A 20771-nucleotide genomic window follows, 5' to 3' on the forward strand; every position below is an offset into this window, starting at 1 on the left:
TTAAAATACGGGCTATAAGATATGTACAGATCGTCAGCGAATGAGTTCGGAATACTAGGCCCAATAAGATATTTCTCAATACCTCATGCTCGAGGGAACTTGAAATGCAAAAACGTGACGCGGGGAGGTGAGAATTCAGGAGCGCATAATCTGGCTACGCCAGCTGTTTCATCCTGAAAACAATGCATCCCTCTGTACCAAAGAGGGATACATTACAGTTTGGCTTACAAGACGTATCTTAAGCTGTTATCAGTGAGCAAGAGCATCAGTCTATGGCGGTTTATTGCCTTCGAGGCTTAATAAGAGGATCAACGCTTGCTGCTTCGAACGTAGTATCTCATTGACATTTAATTCATTATTCTGTCAACGAAGATCATCCAGTCGAAGTACCTACTTCAATTCATCAATTCCTACACAGAACTACATTAAAAATATAAAGATATCCTCAATTACATGATAGCACACCTAATGACTAAAACTGTCATGCAACGAATGTAGTAAGTGATATGCCTATATAATTGAGCAAGGAATCCATATGAACATTACATGCTTGTCTCATGTTCTTTCTCCCAAGAGTATCGGGATGTATTGCTCCCTTACTGGGGTGCAATTTTGTAATGCGGGACTTGTGTAAATTCTAACTCACAATTTGTCTAAGCAAATTTGTGTCACAACAAGAAGTGCTATGAAGGCGTTTGATTTTTCACTCCTTCTTTCGTGACAAATATAATAGAGGACATAGAATAAACTGACACAGTGAAAAATTAGCAGTTTAAAAATTTTATTGTGAAGTGTTTCTTCCTGTACTGCTCGAAATGACTGTTTGTAGCCTTCCTTCAACAAATTTCTGAAAAGAACAAGGAAACAGAGGAATGAACTCATATTAGATAAAACAATATAAGCTCTAACAGGTATCCCATACCATCATTTCCTAGGCAATTATTTTCTAAGCAGTACCTGTAACTGCCAGAAGACTATTCAGTCCTCTAATTCCAAAAGCAATACATTGACGTCTGCATGTTGTGCCGACGTACGTAGAAGGCAAAACTCTGCCCGCATGTAAAAGCAAAACTTCGGGCATTCTGCGACAAACGAATCCTTCCTCTTGGTCAAACTTAACGCGACAACAGCATAAAAAGCATATGCTATCTTTTACTTTTGCCTCCCTGTTCAGTGCTGAATCTGTAATCTTAATACAGCTCAAAGGTGCAGTAGTAAAATTATTCTAATATGCTCAAATTCCTGAAGTTGTAGCTCTTACATTTGGTGTACCAGGGACACAACTCTGCTTCTAGGCTATAACTAGCGAAACTCAGCAGCTCATCAGGCCACAAGAAATATAGCCGCGAGCTTACATCTCTTGTGCAGCAACGTGGAGTAGCCCAAACCACCCAGACCCTGTCCGTAGCTCACGCCATAGCTTCCAAGCCCGTAGCCGTAAGTTGGCGCACCATGATCAAGCCCATAGCCCTATGAAGAGAGAGAACCAAGTGGGGCATTGTAAGCTCCGTAGGCGCCAGGAGCCCTTACGGCGTAGCCGTTGGGATAGCCGGAGTAAACAGCGAATACGCAGGTGGCCAGAACCAGAAGGCAGAAACGGATCTGTAACAGTGGGAGAAGGAACATTTTGCTTGGACTAGCAGAGTAAGATTATGCTCGTTATGGTGAGTAACTGTTTCATCTTAGACAGAAACGAGTAAAAATAGGACGGGAAAAATACCAATGGACCAAAAGGTCATTACGACAAGAAGGCTTAAAAGTATGCTTGGTTGTGGAATGTACAAGGTGACCGGCCGTTCACAGTGATATAGAAAATGCCCAGTTGTCCACTTTATAACAAAAAAACTATTCCACATGCTCTTCGCTTTCTAATATGGCGTTTCTTCCTGTCCCTCCATTCTCAACATCATCATAGAGCCCGGTGTAACTTCGCTGTCAAACACTTTTCACGTCTGATTTTCACCATCTGTACCTTCGTTGAATTGCTGAGGAACCTTGAAAGCTGAGGCTAAGGAAATACTCTTTGGAAGAAAGCTCGCAAATCTTCGACTGGTGGCAGGAATTTGGGTGGCAAGTCCACTGTATGCAGATGTATTTTACATTTGATCTAACAGATCTCAATAAAATTTTCCATTCAATTCAGCGCAGTTGGCATCTTCTTACCATGGTAGAACGAAGTTGTAACAGATGTCCTCAGGAGCAACTGACAAGTCTCCGTGCAGACCGAGAACGCTTTTACACTAGAGGCTCTTTACGTGCACACGGATGTTTTTATCCGAGTTAGACTATTCTGGTGTTTAGATTTGGTGTTTAGAAGGGTGTCTTAGATTTACTGCACGAAAAGAAACCTGGTATTTACTGCACGAAGAGCACCCTCACAGAATTTCAGTTGCAGCCCCACCATTTCAGCACTGAATGTGGCGTTCAGACAACCGGGAAAAGGATGGCAGGGCCTTTCTGGTCATAGCTGTCCCGCACTCTGTGTGAATGGAAGTCAAACTGATATCCAGCACAAACGTGCTGAAAACAGTTGAAGTTGTCCTATGGCCTGCAAGTTGAAGTGGTGACGGACAATGGTATTCAGTGTCCATGGTCCGAATTTAAGAAGTTTCATGGCAGTCATGCAGTGAAGCACACTATAAGTACTCCACTTTACCACCCTCAGTCAAACGGTGCCACGGAACGTGCAGTTCAGGCGGTGAAAAATCCTTTTTTGAAATAACACCTTGTTGATCAAAATACGGAGTGCAGCTGTAGCGTGAAGAACAGAGTATGTAATTTTCTTTTTTTAATATTTCAGAATGAGCCTCTTTCTTTCAACGGTAATACAACTAGTGAACTGTTTCTAAGTAGGAAACTGCGAAAGCGTCTATTGTTGTTGAAACCAGACATGACGCAAACCACGAAAGCAAAAGTGAAGAGGATGGAGATTGTTGCTAACAGAAGTCCCGGTGCTACAGACATTTTTCTGTGGGATATACAGTCATGGTGAAATCCGTCGGAGGCGAAATCAATAAATTGTACCTTGGCAAAGGGATAAAAGCTGTACCTAGTGTGACATTTATGGTTCGCGTGCAACATAGCATAAGCTTTGTGCGTGCACATCATTTGATGGCAGCAAACGTCGTGCCTGAGCGTACTGCCGATGAAGATGCTCAACCTGATAGGGCAGCTTTCCCTGAAAGCAATAACACCAATAGCACACGTACAGCAACTGCCAGTAGCCACACTGCCCCTCAAGTTTTGCCTCGACGCAGCAACAGTGACCCGCCGTGGTGGTCTTGATGTCGTGGTGCATGACTGCTGCCCAGACGGTCGCGGGATCGAATCCAGGCCTCGGCGGCCGCATTTCGGTGGCGGCGAAATGCTAGACGCCCGTGTGCTTACATTTAGGTGCACCTTAACGAACCCCAGGGGGTTGAAATTTACTAAACCCTCGACTACGTCGTCTCTCACAATCATGTCCTTTTTTGGGACGTATAACCCGTACATTATTATTAATACCGTGTCTGACGGCCGCCGAACCTGCTGATGTACAAGTGAGACTGTGTAAAGGCAATGAGTAATTGCATATTTTGGTTTTGTACGGAAGCTGTGCTAAGGCTAAAAAACATTTGTATTTGGGGACATGACTTTTGACTTAAGAGTGGAGGGGTGTTACATGCGAATTCTCGAGCGCAGTGTTGCCGTTCGTCATTGCGCAAGCAGGATGCCATCTGTTGATAAGATTACGGCATACGGTATCTCTGCCGACTGTCTGCACACCTACCTACGTGTCCGTGTATGTTCCGCTTGTGAGCTGGCTACCAAAAAACGGCAGCTGCGTGTATGGGATCAACTGTTGCGTGCCTTTAGTGAGGCGCCCGTCGATGCGTCGAATAAAGCTGTAAGCCTCCGCTGTTAAGTTCGCTTCGTTTACTTCCTTACAAAGTCTCAACAGTAAGAACTATAGATCACTCACAGAGTGCGTAACCATTTCTCTTGCGTTAATCTTGGCGGAAATAACACAGCACTAAAGAAAGCATAACAAAACGTCCAGAAGATCAGTGATGCTTTAATGTGTTTTGTGCTTTGATGTGTTTTCTATTTTCGCTTATTTTGTGCCCCTTCAAGCTAATTACACCTGCCGTATACTGTCGTCTTTTCTTCGTACGTAAACCTTACTTCAATAAATTCATGTAACAAGTAGAGCACAAGTATTTACCTTCTGTAAAACTTTTCAAAATGAAATTAGTTGGAATCAGAGTCCGCAGGACGCTGTCATTCTCAGAATGCACACACCTTCGCGCGCAGTCTTAATATGACGGCATGAAGGAAAAATTTACATATTCTGTATGTTGCACACTTTCAAGGTGAACGCGACTGCGTGCGAGATTCTATTTTCTTGCTTGAATACCTATAGCGACATCGAGCTGTCACGTAACAATTTCAGCATTCATGGCTACAGTGACCATCAAGGTCAAAATGGTTGCTGAGTTTAGACCTACGCAGGTTGATGTAATACTGCGTGGGGGGGCCATATTTGCGCCATATTGAGCTTCGTGCGAAAAAAAAGTGCGTTCAACTTATTGAAAAACATCAGTGACGTACCACTGAGCTTTCGCTATAAAAGCATCGTCGTTCAGTAAGACCAGTGAGTTTTTACTGCGAACATCGTTGCTTCGTTTCCATCATGGTAATAAGACTGCAGTTTTATTTCATTGTATGCGTAAGCTGTATTGCGAGCTATTCTATGTATATGCCATTTTCGCATTTCGCATCCGAAAGAGTTGTCTCTCGTTTTAAGGCATAGGGCGCAATATCTGCACTCTTTCAAAACCGCTCTCAGAAATGAGATCCGGGGCTTAAAAACAAAACGGAACCTAAGACACAAAACCTCTAATTAATCCTAGAGGTTCGGGAATCAGGACTTTGATGTGCTGTAGAATGTAGCATTTCAAATACAAGCACACGTTGTCTTTATTATGAAAAGGAACCTCGCATCAGTCACATGAAAGCGCAGTAAACACTCGTTAATTTGGAAAATCGAATAATTCGAACTTGTTGTTTGGTCCCGCTAAGCATATGTATTGTTTATGTGTATCAAACGCTCGTTACTTCGGTCATATTTGGCCGAAACCCGGTTAATTCGGACAATCCTTGGAGCGCGCCGAGCGCGAATCGCCTAAAATGCGCCACGCAAAGGCGCGAAAATGGGGTTCGCCGACAACCGAAACGGCCGCGAATCTTCAGAAAGGCGTGGTCACAATTCCAATATTGCGTTGTTGGCGACCAAGGTTTTCTCAAGGCATGAGCGGCTGCGGCAAAACTGTTTCACGTTAGCTTTCACTAGGTGAACGCGGACTACGTGGGCGCCATCTACGATCACGTTGATAGCGAATGGAATAAACGCTGCGACAAGTTTCGTTTTCTCTGCGTTCCTTCAGAACTGCTTAGTCGCCATCCACGATTGTGCATTAGCGAGAGCCCGGTTTCCCCTGCAGCAGATGTGGTGCTCAGCAGTTTCGTTTCGATTTCGTGAGCGTAAGCCGCGCGCGTGCCTTCAGAGCTGCGTAGACGCTCTGAGCTCGTCGTTAGCGACCACAGGTTTTGTCCACAGCGTATGCGGCACTCAGTAGCTTTTTTTTGGAATTTGGGCGATGCGTGCGCAATTTTAAAATAGCCAAACACAGTGGAAGCTCTCGAAGTCGAAGAGCTTTAGATGTGGTCCGCATGCTGGCCTAAAAGTCGTTCACTACATCATCAAGGATGAACGATGAGGTGCCAGGCTATTTACTAGGCGAATAAAAAAAAATATCGTCATGTACGCGTCATGGTGTTAGTGGTGGCAGTACGTAATAAGGAAGGGCTTCAGAGTGCGTTTCGGGTTAAGACAGCGAAGTCATGAGTCGCGCTCGCATTGTGAACCGAGTCACGAATGACGAAACTTGCTGCTTTTACACTGCTCTTATGCAAAATAAGTGCTGCATTTACGCGTTCATCAAGAAAATGAAAGTGCATCGATGAAATATCTGTTTATTTTTTTATTGATGCTTTCGATAAATAGTCATTCCGTTAGCTCGGACAATTTTTCCGGTACAGTGAAATCTGAATTAACGATATTTTACTGTAGTAGTATTTCGTTAGTCATGTTGAAGTTAGTAGCAAAATAAATTCATGTTGTATATATTTATAAAACTGCGCGTATAATGCCATGCAGAGTAGTTGAAAACAACACATAGAAACGAAGAAATAGATGGGAATCATCAACAAATCCGGGTGTGTACAACAAGGAACTACAATCGTTGTCTGATGCAGACATAAAACAGGAGCTTGATAGTCAGAAGCTTGATAGTCAAAAGCTTGATGCAGACAGAAGCTTGATAGTTAACAAAAGCTTGTCATGCCCATCGTTGTGCACTTATAGTTCGTCCACACACTTGGGTGGTGTTTTTTTATGCAGTTTCCTTAGTACCAGGTAGCCAGCCCTCATCAGCACAATCACTCCACCAAGTTCTTAGTGCGAACTCTCTCCTTGTTCTCTTCTTACAGATCCGCGCCTGTGTTATCCTGGCCCTGGCCACCTGCGCCTTTGCCGTCTATTCTGGTTATCCCTATGGCTACTCTGGCGCTCTTCCTGCCGCCTATGGTGGATATCAAGCACCACTCGCTTCTCTGTCTTCACACGGCTATGGACTTGGTCATGGTTTATCATCCTATGGCTATGGACTCGGAAGCTACGGCGTGAGCTATGGAAGTGGTCTCGGTGGTCTGGGCTACTCCACTCTGCTGCACAAAAAATGTATGCATATTACAACCTTTCCCCCTCTAACTTGCCCTTCTCAAGGCAATTAAATACAATTCGGAGCTGCATAAATCATTTATACACAACGGAAAATGAAATCTTTTGGCGAATAATTTTTACGGTGGAGCTGTGAAACTTTTCGTTGTGCCGCGTGGCATGACCTCAGAAATATCATCACCATGGACGAGCACGCGATCTTTTCGTCCTCTTCTTCATCTTCTGTTTCTCTAAGAGAACACATGCGCCTATTTCTTCGGCGTCGGTTCAATAACTCTGGTTGGCGAGAGAGCGAGTACAGGGAGAGGGAGAAAGAGAGAAATGGAGAGAAAGAAAAGGATAAAGAGACAAAAGATAGAAAGACAAGGAAAGAAATAGAGAAAGGGAAAGAAATGGGCACAAGAAAGAGATGAAAAAAATAGATGGCAAGCATAGCCGTGTATAAGCGTAGTATAGTGTAGTATAGTATAGCATGGTGTGCGCAGGGGAAGTAAGCGTGAGGAGAGGAAAAGGAGGAGGTGAGAGGGTACAGCACAGTATACTATTCTATAGTATAGTATAACAAGGAATGGGAAAGGCAAGTGAAGTGAGGAGGGAGAAAAGGAGGAGTGCAACGCTACCAGCTCCACTGCTTCGTCAGTCTTCCCACCACTAGTGCGCAGCTGTCCCTTTTTGTTTTTCGGGAATGAAGCCTGTTTTGTCTTTCAGGCTCAGTTTTTTCGAGCATATGTTGGGGAAAATGTACCCCTGATCATCTTCTCCGATTTATAAAGCGGCAGGCAACAAGCGTAAGAATAATGCAGTCCTTCGAGAAAAATGACAGGACATATGCTGAAAGCTGCTGTGTATTCCTGCGAACTAGATGGAAGTTAATGGCAATGTGATGAGTTGAAGTGGTGAAATATCGCTGAAAAAGAAACATTGCTGGACCCTACTTTCTGGGCAACAGAATCAGTCTTCATGAAAGCCATCTTATGGAAACTCTAATTGGGCTTGTTTTCTCGCTCAATTTGCTTGTGTTATCAAGGAGCGTGTGTTGAGAGATCGTGACGTCAACTTCTAATGCATACATTTACTTCTACTCTGGTGTCTCGTCCCTAGCGCAGTTGTTGTCCTTATAATAGAGTGTTATCTACGTGTCTACTAGCACGGTTCACTACTAAAGACGCTTTGTGAAAGTTAACTACCATTTCGGAAGAATTACTGCTGTTGACGAGTCCTGTTGCACAAGTCTAGAGCTAACATTTTGTGCCTAACTGTACTAGAGCTTACACGTGCCTTCTTTTTTTTTCAGAAATACATTAAACAGACGCCGGCAACTGCTAACATACACTATGGGAATGAAAATCTTGCAATAAAGCGTTTCAAGCTCTATATTTTGTTTTTCATATTACTGGTCTGCGATACCGAGCAGCACAAAATTATACAAAGGCGCTATTTCTAAATTAAAAGGACCGTGATTTTTTATCTGGTTAGGAAATTTGCGATAACGTAGTTATCATCAGAGTTCAATTATACTTTGCATGATTATGGTGGTTACAAGAACCTACGTACTTCATGACGTATATAGAATACGTGTCGCTTGTAAACGCGAGACCCATATAGCTTGAATGTGGATGTTGACATATTTGATAACAATATTCGTGAGTTTGAGCGATAACATGATTATGTACGTGCATGCTAACAGTACTGCCTTGCAGCAGTTAACACGGCCGCTACGAAAAAAAAAAACAAAGCAGTAATTTTTTTCTCTATGTGGGTTTAAGAGGTTTTTTTAAAACTTAACCACACTCTCACTACGTATGTAGCCTTCTTCAATAGCGAAGACACAAAAATGCCCCCACCTCCCCGAAGGGAATCGTGAGGAAATGCGAATGCATTTCTTGCGCCGAGAGTACACGGCGTAGTAATTTTAACGGCGTAAAGCTGGACACATCGACGCGCTCAAGTGTCTCCCTTTTGGGCGCCTCTTTCAACGAACGCTTCCTACGTGCGTTCGTAATCACCTCAGGGATGTTGCCACCGCCTTCAATGCAGCACAAACGCGTTTAGAACAACCTGTTTTCAGGCTGTGCCAAGGTAGCACAAACGCTACAAACGCGTTTCAAGCGCACTGCATTGAGGCGGTGGCGCAGGGAGGAGAGAGAGCGAACGGCGAGAGAAGGAGCGGCGAAGCACTGCACCTACCCTCTCCTACACTCTCTCCAAACACGCGGGAGCTCCACCGAGCTCCCGCGATGCGAGCGCCCTCACACACCAGAGCGCGCTCCTCCTCTCCACTCACTCTCCGCTACTCCGCCCGCACCACCTGCTCCGGTTGCTAGGGGCGAGGATAAGCGCGCGCGCCCGTAGCTGTTGCTTTGGGAGAGGGAGTGAGAGCGGAGAGGCACGCGGACAACGCCGGACGCCTGACATAGCCCGACTAAGAAATGCATTCGCATTTAAAAAGCTTCCTATTACATTAGATCCCTCGGCATGTTATCTGTGCTGGCTTGATTGCCCAGCAGACAGCATGGTCCCGCGGATATGTTTCTCCAGAGTCAGCTTTCTACTGGCTGCAGTATAGCCTAACGGACGCCTGTTGCAACTAAAAATGGGCGTCTTCCTTTTTACCTGAACAAACAACTTCATGCAGCATACGTAATATTGCTCTACATTACTTATAGGCAGCTAGTCTACCATAGATAAATGCGATAGTATCACAGCTGCACCAGAAAGCCCAGGATCCAGTGCTGCCGTTCATGCATATTCGGCCGAGTTTCGTTTACGGATAGTAGAAGCTACCAGATAACTTCTTCTGGGGCGCTTTGCCAGGTACGTACATAGTCTCATGTTATCAGTAAGCATTGTTGTTCACAAAGTTTGAACGAGCCTTTCCCGTTGCCTCTCCTTTCAACATGCATCGGACACTTTGAGATAAGGCGACCTTTAATGTTAAACGAGCTGGATACAGAGCATGCAATGTTACCAGCCGCCTCTGCCCACCCAGTGTTTGCTCCTGCCGCATACTATCCACATGTTCTGACTGTATAAGTATGCGGTGTCACCGCCAGGTCTTGACAGGCAAGAGAAGGTGACGGGCTGTAGCCTCCTTCCGCGTGCTGAAGTTAATCCCTGCCTCCATTCCTTAATTTTGCGGCCACAAAAATGGACTTCAAGAAACAGTTTCTTTTTCGGCTTGGACTTTCAGTGCTTACCTTTCATCCACGTTCTCTGAACAGCGGGCTGCGATATAACCTTGCTGCATGAAAATCTACACGCGACACCATCGCAACGCAAAAGAGTCTTTTGGCATGGCTACGTACTAACACCTAAGAGAATAACTTTGCTTTTGTAATAACTTTGTATCGCTCGACACAACGCCATTGTTGTGCATCTCAGTGTGCTAAGGTTAGGTACGAGAAGCTGGTTTAGAGAGGAAAGACGATATTTTTCTTTGTCTATCTGTGCATATCGCGGCCGATGAATCACGTTCATTTTCCTGAAAAAAGAAGGTTAGAAGCGTCAGCACGAAAACATAAATTCTCAACTGCAAATCAACTTTCCAAAACTTAACCGCACAGCTCTTTGTAAATATACTGACGGAAGAAGTTGAGAGCGAAGCTAAAAATGGAGAGAAGTTTCTGCGTCATACTTGCTGCGCAAAATATTGCTAAGAGCTAAAATTCAAAGGAAATTGGGGAAAACGACCACTTCGACGAATAGAACCAGAACTTACGCTTCGAAGATTAGCTTTTAGAAGATTTACCCTCATGCTATCACGTCAGCCGTGCTAGCTTCACCATTCTTACAGGTCTTTGTGTATATATACAAGCAAGTACTAGGGACGTTAACCAGCACCAGTCTCGGCGTACCCTTATTACGCGAGCTTGTGATGTCAAAAATACCCCATAAGCCTTCCAATGTTCCCTCCATATGTTCAGAGCTCCCAAAATACAGGTTCCCGCTGTGCAATAAGCAAAGAGAGCTACTAGCCGAAAGATTTATTTTTCGTTTTAGCCACAATGACATCAACCAACCATGCAATCAAAATAAAAACAAAGGTTAAATCACACGTTACGTTAATTTCATGTGTGAAGGCCTATAAGAAAGAATGAAAGGGGAGTAGTGAAAATAACAAGATTCGAAGGATGGGTAGCAGGAACAATAAACAATTGCCCAGCTTCCTTTATTGCCCAAATATACTATGAAACATTCATTTTACTCGTATTCAAAATAGTCAATGAGCGTATTGTCACCACATTAGGACAAGGATATCTAATCTATATTTCCCCTACACCGACCTTCCGTCATTTGTGCAAACCACATGCAGAAAATAAGGTATTAAGCCGCTGGTGTCAAGGAAAGAATTCTAAAACGCTTCCCTTCACACCAGTGGCTTAATACACGAGAAATAATTGCGAGTGCTTTAGTGGCAAAATAAAAATCTTTCTTTGACATTGCAATAGGTAAGAAAATAAATCACCTTTCTTTCAGAGGAGGTTGTGTGGCCATGATCGCGAAGACCACACACGTGGCTTTGGCTGTAGCTACCCAAAGAAGAAGCCATAAGCTGGCACGCCGTAGCTGAGACCATGATGAAAGGCCGGGGCGTGATGGACCGTCGATGTCGATGGAAGTCGGGTGTGGTAGGCGGAATATGCTGGAGTAGCCAGTGGGTGACCGAAGGGAAAGCCGACGAAGCCCGAAAAGGCGCAAGTGGCCAGACACAGGAGGATGCAAGCACGGATCTGAAATTTTTAAAATTGTCGTCTTGTACATGGACGTAACAAAGACTGTGAAAGGGGCTAAAATAGACCCTCCATGCCTGCTTTGGTGGGAATTGCATGACATAACACATTGCGAAGGAAAGGGATATAACAAAGGCTCAGGCCTTTCTAAGGAAGCGCACTCAAAAAGAAAGCGTTATTTGCAAGTATTCGTTTCTAAGAATGTTCGTTTCTCGACATTCGGAACGAGAGTTCCTCTCTTTCTTTCTCGCTGTGCGTCTGTCTTTGTTAACGCGATAAGGTTAAAGAGCTCGCTTGGCAGAAATTCCGGTATCGGCGTCATTGGTTGTGAGCGAAAAATCACAATCTTGTCCGTCACCGAGAAATCGAGAAAGATGCGAATAAAATAAATAATAAAAGGTATTCCGTTCTAGTGAGAATCAAAGCTAGGCCGCCTGTGTGGCAAGCAGGTGTTCTACCACGGAAGAACGCTATTGCTTGAAACAGCTTGCGGGGATAAAAACACCGCAGAAATGTAATGTAGTGCGACGAGTCTTCCTAACGCATGTAATATTGCTTGGCAGAAGCTTAGAATCACGCCAGGGGTCAAAACATGTGAATTGCGCAGAGAGTGGGTGTTTTAAAGGCCCACCCATTACGAGAGCTCACACAAATCTTATCATCATCATCATCTGCAAAAGCATCAACAAAATGAGTAGCTGTGCAGGTTCGCGGGTTGCCTTACGGACGCGTATCAGACCCTTCGCTGATTCGGCAAAGGAAAAATTATGGCGTAGTGGGCATTAAACAACTGTATTTAAAGTAGGCATTGCAGGATAGCTTGAAAGGGCCAATGTCACTTGCACAGTCATTCATTTTTTTTTACGGCATGGGTGAGGCATGCACCGAGAACTGAAGCCAGGCTAGCATTTGAGAAGGCGACGTGCACGGGGCCCAATTCTTGTTCCCAGTACAAGAGATCGCTTTTCTTATTATACGTCTCGCTCTTTCCGAAGCTTCTGATCAGTTCTATATTCAGGTTGGGCTGTATTTGCCTAAGTTTGTCAGTTTCGTTTGTGCCTAACGTTACAACTGCCAGTGGCACACCAACAGACCCAAGCAGCAACTCAGCTTAGAATGCCAACCTAAGACGTGCAGGCAGAAAATATTACACACAAGTAAAATACGTTCTTGCGCCACTGATATAAATTTATGTGATGCCTAGGAGAACGAGCAGGCTATTTCCCGAAAGTTTTGTGCAAAAAAGCTCAAATATATCATGGAAATGCACTTCAGTGTTCCAATAAGAATGATCTTACCATGGTGCTGTAAAAGAGCGTGTTTCGAAGAGCAAACTGCAAATGATGGTGGGGATGCGTTTGCAGTCCTTTTATACTTCGCCGATCGGGGAACACTACGCTACTTTAAAAGCACTCAGAAAGTTTCAGTGCGATAGCTATCTAGTAGTTTAATTATAGTATGCTAAATAAACCCAGTTTTGTGAAATTACCTTGGCGCGAGGCGTTTCGCGCGAACGAAACGTCTTACAGGTAGACGGTGGTCCGTTCACTTGCCTCGTTTTGCAATGAAGCGGGATGCTCACACTGTTTATTCTACTGCACAGACATATCGGACATCTGTAATTTATACAGGTCACGTCTCGACAGAACCGTTTGCTGTTTCGAAGTGGTCTTGCAGTTTTTAGGTTTCGCGTGTAAAGGACACTGGAGCTTTCCTGAGCTTCATGGATATCTAGGGCCGTGCATACGCTGATCTTGCACTCCAGATTTTCTTGATGCAGAATTATGAGCGCGATTGTCAGTCATTTATGATAAATCATCCACAGAATGCTACCAACTCTCAAAACATTCGTGTAATTTTTCACTTGCACAATAGCTTTTGTTCCACGTAAGCACACATTTCCTTAAGTGAATGAAGAAAGTTTAAGGATAGTGCTGGTCTGATCTTCCTGTTCTTGCTGTGTCCTTGTCTTATGCGCTACTTCTTCAATTAGGAAAAAGCGCATCTTATCTGAAGGATGCGAGAACACAGAATATTTTACTCGCTTTTGTTACTCTTTGTATTCTTTCCAACATACGCGCAATCACGATATCACAATCACAAAATTTGTGCTGAAAACGTGGCTTCAGAGTAACGACAATGATGTTGCAGCAGTGCTATATCTTTAACGTTATTTGTTGCAGCATTAATCGAACAATAACGCGTAGCCGAGAGCAACCCAAACGAAAGCAATCTGGAACGCTCCAAATATGCAAGGTTTCCCTGGAATGTTTCAAGATTGCGGGCCAGTATCATGAGGATTCTCAGTCGTCCATAAACAGTAATCCACGTGGCAACGTGACCGTCATACGGACACTGTAGGCGGATTGAATACCAGCACGACCGCACCATTCGCCCTAGTGTACCCACACACGTAGATGTTTTGAGTGAAAAGCATTTATGCTGAATCTCGCTGCCTCTTAACATCTGATTGCATGCGGTCAGGTGTGTCTCGTGCTGTGCCCTATCAGCCCCAACGATCACTCTAACTCACCGCGTACTCACTGTCAAGGACGATCTGCTAGGAACGAACATAAATCAAGGCAACTTAGGATAGAGAAGCACTTTTATCAGGTCAAATAAACACGTTCGAGGAAAAGGCTGCGATTCATGCAAAAAAATCGTGACGTTAGTGGTCTCAGCGTATGAAAGGAGGCGATATTCTGAAAGACTCATCAGTTGCTCATCTTCAGGGCCTGTACGACACATTCCACTATGGTAAGACTCTATCTATGCACAAGAATCATTAGGATTAGTTCTAAATCATTACAGTCTTCAGGCCATTCACTGAAGCTCGACAGTGTAAACCATTGTATACACTTTCAATGCATGCAAACAAGAAAAGTTGAACAGGTTTAGGATAACTAGAAATCAACTGTTGCATCTTAGCCTCAGCAACGGCGCATTGCTGGCCGCGTGTACTTTGCACTGGAAAGACAGCAGCACCCTAAATATTATAGCAAACTATTGCCCCACCATAAGACTATGGTTTGAAGATAGACATTTCAGCCAGGGTCCTATTATATTGTGTTTGTTTTAATACACTTTCTAGACAGATATAAAAGATCAGAATGAAGAGCCGCGTGACAACAACAATATTTCCTTAACTGGCAGATCCGCGCCTGTGTCCTCCTCGCTCTGGCCACTTGCGCCTTTGCCGGCTACGCTGGCTACCCATTCGGCTACTCTGTAGCAGCTCCAACGTACGCTGCCTACCACGCACCACTCGCTTCCGTGTCAACCGTGCATCACGCTCCAGGCTTTGGCTATGGCCTTGGCTACGGGCTTCCTGCCTACGGCTATGGACTCGGCAGCTACGGGCTGAGCTACGGATACGGACTCGGCGGCCTGGGCTACAGCACTTTCCTTCGCAAGAAATGTGAGCGACCACTTAAATTCCAGTATATCGATATAAAGCAAACGTGTTATATTCATTTGAATACTTTCAGTTTGCATTAACTCTGTAATTTTATTCCTAGGTATTTCAACTTATTTCGCCATTGAGACGTGTAACTACTCCGATACTCCACCTCAACGAGTACAATTAGGCGGTATTTTCACGAGACCAAAAAAAACTTTTCCACGCGAAGGAAATCTGCCCTATAGTGCCACTGTACTGTCAACGTAGGTTGTACGCGAGTTTGCAATGGCAACAAGGCTTCAATGTGTTTAACCAAGGTGTTCGAGTATATATCGGTGTATGGGCACATTTGGCCAGTGTCTTTCGGGCCACTATATTCTTACATTATGGCAGAAATGGAGAAAGTAAAGAGCCGACACACTGTCTCTCTTCTGAAGTTTAAAATTTCCTCTGAGAGTTTTTAAAAGTGATCTGTTCCTTTTCATTTCAGCTACCGAAAATTGCGCAGCATTCAGAGCAATTACGATATCGTGAAAATTACCACTGTACATTGAAATATTGCTTTTTACGTTATGTAAATAATTGAACGTGAATGAGGCTGATTATTTCCTCAAATAGTCGCTTTTGGCATTAATTCCTGATGGCGTTCACCTTTTCTCTTTTCAGAAACTGGACAACAGAAAACTGGCTGTAGACCCAAGTAGCAACAGGGAGGTGTGATAACGAAGCTGCAATAAATCACGGTGGCATATTTGAGTTTTGCGTGTTTTCTGGGAAAGCTCCAGTGCTTCTGTTTTTTTAACACGAAAGTGTTTTATGCCGGGGTCCACCAAGACGTCAATGACGTATTTCCGTCACGGAAATGACGACGAAAACAGGTACACGAATAGATGGCAAAGAAAAAAAGGTTCCGTCACCGGGCATCAAACCCATGACCGCTCGATGCGCAACAACAGATTCCGGGCACGTTATCCACTGCGCCACGGTCACAGACTGAAGAGGCTTTACAAACGCGCCTTTTATATCTACCACTCTCCCGGTCGGCGGGGTGGTGTTGCCCTGAGGGAGCGGTAAGGTAAAGTTATTCGTCATTACTATGGACTCCGCGATTAGCACCTGCAAGGCTGCAACGCGTTACACGTCCGTCCCATTCGGCGCGTTTTCAATAGAAGTTCAATTTTATCAATTTAACACACCTTGGGGTGGCGATCTTAGACCAAGCGTCGTAAAAGCGTCGGCCTCGCTCATAGCATCACGCTAATCCAAACCAAAAATAGCTCCGCGACGCGCACCTGCCACACCTGGTTGTAACACCGCGTTCCCCGCTCACGCGCTCGCCCAACGCCTCCTCTAGAAACATGCCTGCGGCGTCGCTGGCTATCCCATTGTAGCCGTCCTGCCTTGAGTTGTGGTCGCTTGTCGAGAGATAGCGCCACGTTCTCCCCTATTGTTTTTAAAGGGGCTGACGTAGTGTGACGTCGAGGGCGGTAATGTGCGCATGCGCAAATGTGTGTTGCAAGCGGCCACCGCAAGGATCGCCAGCTACTGCCCTCACTAGAAACGGTGAAGGAGGGAAAGGGTAGGGCAGGAGGTTTTTGGCTCACGCGGCAGGCATCTTTCTGGAGGCTCGCCCCGAGAAAAGTCGCGGCCGGGCTACCGGTGGGGCACGACGCGCTTTGCGTTTCCCTGGTCCGGTCGTAGTGTTCAATCACATGCCGCGGGATGGCGACCAAGTTCTGCGTCCAACATGCGACGCTCTTCTGGCTATCACACCTCCTTCTTTGATTACGCTTTCACCACCGACTACTACAGGTACCACAAGGGTTTGTTTAATCATTTAACATGGACGTCATTCGTCGGGATGGAGATGTGCCACCAATCATCAAAGTGGGTGCATACGCTTTAAACGGTGCCATTAACTGCCAGACATCAATATACATTTTACAAGCTCCCCTTATATCAATGTACAGTAAACATTCAATTACTTCTGTAAGGGCACGCTTTACTTTCGTGTTATTCCGATTCCTATGACGGAGGGTTCAACCATGTTTTTTTTATATATGCTGAAGCGAAGATTTAGAAGATATTATGACCCCATATACAGGGTTACAGCATCACGCGCTGACGCTTGCTTACGTTTTGCATTTTGACGTGGATATAATGCAAGTGCACATATAATACAATACTTTTCCCACAAAAAGAGAAATTGTCTAATACACATTCCTGTTTCTTTTTTTCATCCATCTTACAAGAAACATAAGAAACGATGTCGCATTGATTAGAACCCATTTTCTAATCTGCTGTACTTTAGGCCACTTTTGTTGTAGCTGCTTAAAACCGGTCTACTTATGAAGAATAACTGTTCGATTTGCATCATGCACAGGAAATATAAATACTTAGAGATAATCTATGTGATTGTAGAGAACGTTGCTGGGACTCTCTGAAATTCATTTGTGAAGCTGTTTATTAAAAACGGAGATTTGGCCGGTGTGGTTATTTGTCTCATTTTTAGTCTTCAAAACCAGGCAAAGGTAACAACGTGCACGACTTGGTAGGGAAGTTCCTAAAAATCCTTATAAATTGGGGTTACTTTGGCTACACACGATAATTCCTTCTTGGTGTAAAAACCATGTACTGCCATTTCTTTAATTTCATTACCTCTTTGTATTGTTCTATGTAATATTTTGCAGCGCAATTGTTTATACCAACTGGTAGCCCATTATTTCAAGCTACACTAACAAAATTATTTCTGCAGTTTAACGTCCTAAAACCAGGATATGATTATGAGAGACGCCGTAGGGGAGGGCTCCGAAAATTTCAGCCACCTGCGGTTCTTTAACGTGCACCTAAATCTAAGTACACCAGCCTCAACCATTTCCGCCTCCATCGAAAACGCATCCTCCGCTGCCGGGGATTCGATCCCGCGACCTTCCTGTCAGCAGTCGAGAGCCATAATCACTAGACCACCCTGGCGGGGTTACTACGCGAACATGATCTCACGCCCTTGTGAGATCTGAGTGTCTGTGCGAAGAATTGCCAATCAACTGCAATAATAATAATAATAATAATAATAATAATAATAATAATAATAATAATAATAATAATAATAATAATAATAATAATAATAATAATAATAATAATAATAATAATCAATCAATCGTTTATTTAACGTGCCCAGGAACAACCGTGAGGTCTTTGTGCAGGCGCACGCAAAAAAACAATAAAAATAAACAATACAATACAGACAGTTTTCAGAAATAAAAAGAGCAAAAACACGTAGACAAAGAGAAATGAACACAAAAGGGGAGGAGCAAAATAAGACAACACGAGAAATATTGACGGGGCATAAAAAATTAGATTGCATATATACAACTATGCGGAAAGACTGAGAAGGGAAGACTTTGTACATTGTGTCACACTATGTCAAAACAGTGCAAAGCTCGGATAAAAACAATGATTGTGGGCTATGAAAAACGTCAAGATCAAGAAAATTAACATTATAGAGACTTTGTATTCTGTGAACGGTAGAGTGTGGGAAGAAGCAGGCGGGTACATGAAACGGTCTGTTCTCTCTGGTTAACTTACGCGGAATTCGAAAATTAACACAATTGAGAAATACAGGGCAGGATATGATACCGTGGACTAGCTTGTAAAGAAATAAGAGGTCAGAGCGATTTCGTCGGCAGTGAAGTGATGGCAGTGACAATGATTCAGCAGTATTTGAACGAGATCCAGAGTCATTTTTAGCAAAGCGATGGTTATATATGCTGAAGAATTGTTTCTGGACTCGTTCAATGGTGTTACCGCTGAATTGAGCAATGCCATTCGATATCACGGACGCACACTCAAGTTGCGGAAGACATATCGCCGTGTACAATTTGTGTAGGGCCATGGGAGAGCTGAATTCTCGAGATCTTCTGCAAACACATCCGAGAGAACGAAGGCCCCGCATAGCAGCACGCTTAACGTTAGAAGAAAAGTTTAACGCGCTGTCAACAACAACACCAAGATCACTGATTTCATAAACCTTGCATAACGGCACAGAATTGACAGAGTATTGAAATGACACGCTAGATGTTTTGCGAGTGATAGACATGAATTTTGTCTTTGAGGTATTTAGAGAATGGTTATTGCCGTTGCACCATTCAGAAAAAGAACACAAATCTGACTGCAGCAAGCGACAGTCGTTAACTGAATGAATTTCCTTAAATATCTTGATGTCATCGGCATACAAGAGGAAAGAAGAATTACGAATGGCAAAAGAAACATTATTAACGTAAATTAAAAATAAGAGTGGGCCTAATACCGACCCTTGAGGGACCCCACTAGTCACTTTATAAAAAGAAGAGGTTTCGCCATTTACGGCAACATAACAAGATCTATTGAGCAGATAGCTGTGCAAGAGATTCACAATCGACAAGTCAACTTCAAAGTTCGTAAGTTTAACCATAATCAGTGTGTGGCTGACTACGTCAAAAGCCTTGCTCAGGTCACAGTAGATTACGTCAACCTGTCCTCTCTGAGAAATAGGTGTGGAGATCTGCGTCATGAAACTAGCAAAATTTGTGCTAGTTGAGCGACCAGCAAGAAAACCATGTTGATTTGGAATCAATGAGTTTTTCACACTAAAAGACAATATTTTGTGAAGAGCCAGTTCGAAGATCTTTGATGTAGCACATAGTAGAGAAATCGGGCGATAATTAGAAACATCTGTCTTAGAGCCCACCTTAAATACTGGGAAAACACGAGCAGTTTTCCACATGCTAGGAAATGTGGAAGTGTCCAGGCAGTTATTGAATATCGTAGTCAGTACTGGGACAAATATACTAACATAAGCTTTTATTATGGCGCAGGGGATGCCATCTGGGCCACATGATAAGGATGGTTTTAAGCGCTTAATGCATTCGCTGATAAGATTTTCATCCAGCGACAAAGTACTGGATGAGTAACTGCCTTGGGCTGTTGTCTGATATCAGTGCTAGAGTCTGAGGCCTTATAAACGGATGAGAAATGTGTGACAAAACAGCCAGCGACGGCATGCACTTCTACCCCATTTGAGTCTAGTAGTCTGAAGGACTCTCCGCTTTTGCTAGACCGCTTACGTACATACTGCCAAAACTCAGCCGGCCTGTCAGAGGCGCTTTTTACAGCGAAAGCTGTTATGAGATCATTTCACCGGCCGTTTTTGGCGCCGTAGTTGTCCGCCGCCGCCGCCGCCGCCGCCGCTGCCGCCGCCGCCGGTGTCCGTAACCAGTATCGCTCGAAATAAGAAAAAAAAACGAAAGGATAGAACGAGGTTCGAACCTGGGCCCTCTGCGTGGGAGCCCAGTATTCAACCTCTGAGCCATGCCGGTGCTTGAAACTGCTTTGCAAAAAGGTCCTATACAGGCTTCATGTCGGGAAGGAACCACATTAGCATATGCAATATAGCGTGGTAGAAGAGTAAAATAATCACCAAGCGTCGCACAACGCGAATTCTGTAACCAGGCGTCACACAATGCGCATTGCGCAACGAGTAGGTTGTTGAATGCTTCCAACCCATTACAAAGGACTGTGCCATAATTCTTCATCGTCATCAGGCACAGCATCAACAAAGTGCGCATGATGCCTTACATGCGTATAGCAGGTACCAACGCTCTCCGTAGAATGACGAAAAATGGCACAGTGCCTGCTGCCCTACTTCTCAAAAATTACAATGATTTATAGCGTAGTGGGCTCCTCGCAAGTGCACTTGCATTGGTTGCCAAGGAAACCCATAAACGCATGATCCACTTCCTCGGCGTCTCAGTAAAATTACGCTGATTTATAGCGTAGTGGGTTCCTCGCAAGTGCACTTGTATTGGTTGCCAAGGAAGTCCAT

At 44.2% G+C, this 20771-nt stretch overlaps 1 protein-coding gene across 1 annotated transcript; it reads left to right on the top strand.

Annotated features, from left to right (window-relative positions):
* The first annotated feature begins 5812 nt into the window (after positions 1-5812).
* On the top strand, positions 5813-15631 carry LOC125758245 (shematrin-like protein 1). The gene is made up of 5 exons (XM_049415250.1): positions 5813-5830; positions 6532-6723; positions 14665-14929; positions 15030-15088; positions 15578-15631. Exons 1-5 carry the CDS (start codon positions 5813-5815, stop codon positions 15629-15631), a joined length of 588 nt encoding a protein of 195 aa, XP_049271207.1.
* Positions 15632-20771: the final 5140 nt, after the last annotated feature.

Source organism: Rhipicephalus sanguineus, chromosome 4, assembly GCF_013339695.2.
Source record: "Rhipicephalus sanguineus isolate Rsan-2018 chromosome 4, BIME_Rsan_1.4, whole genome shotgun sequence".
NCBI lineage: Eukaryota > Metazoa > Arthropoda > Arachnida > Ixodida > Ixodidae > Rhipicephalus > Rhipicephalus sanguineus.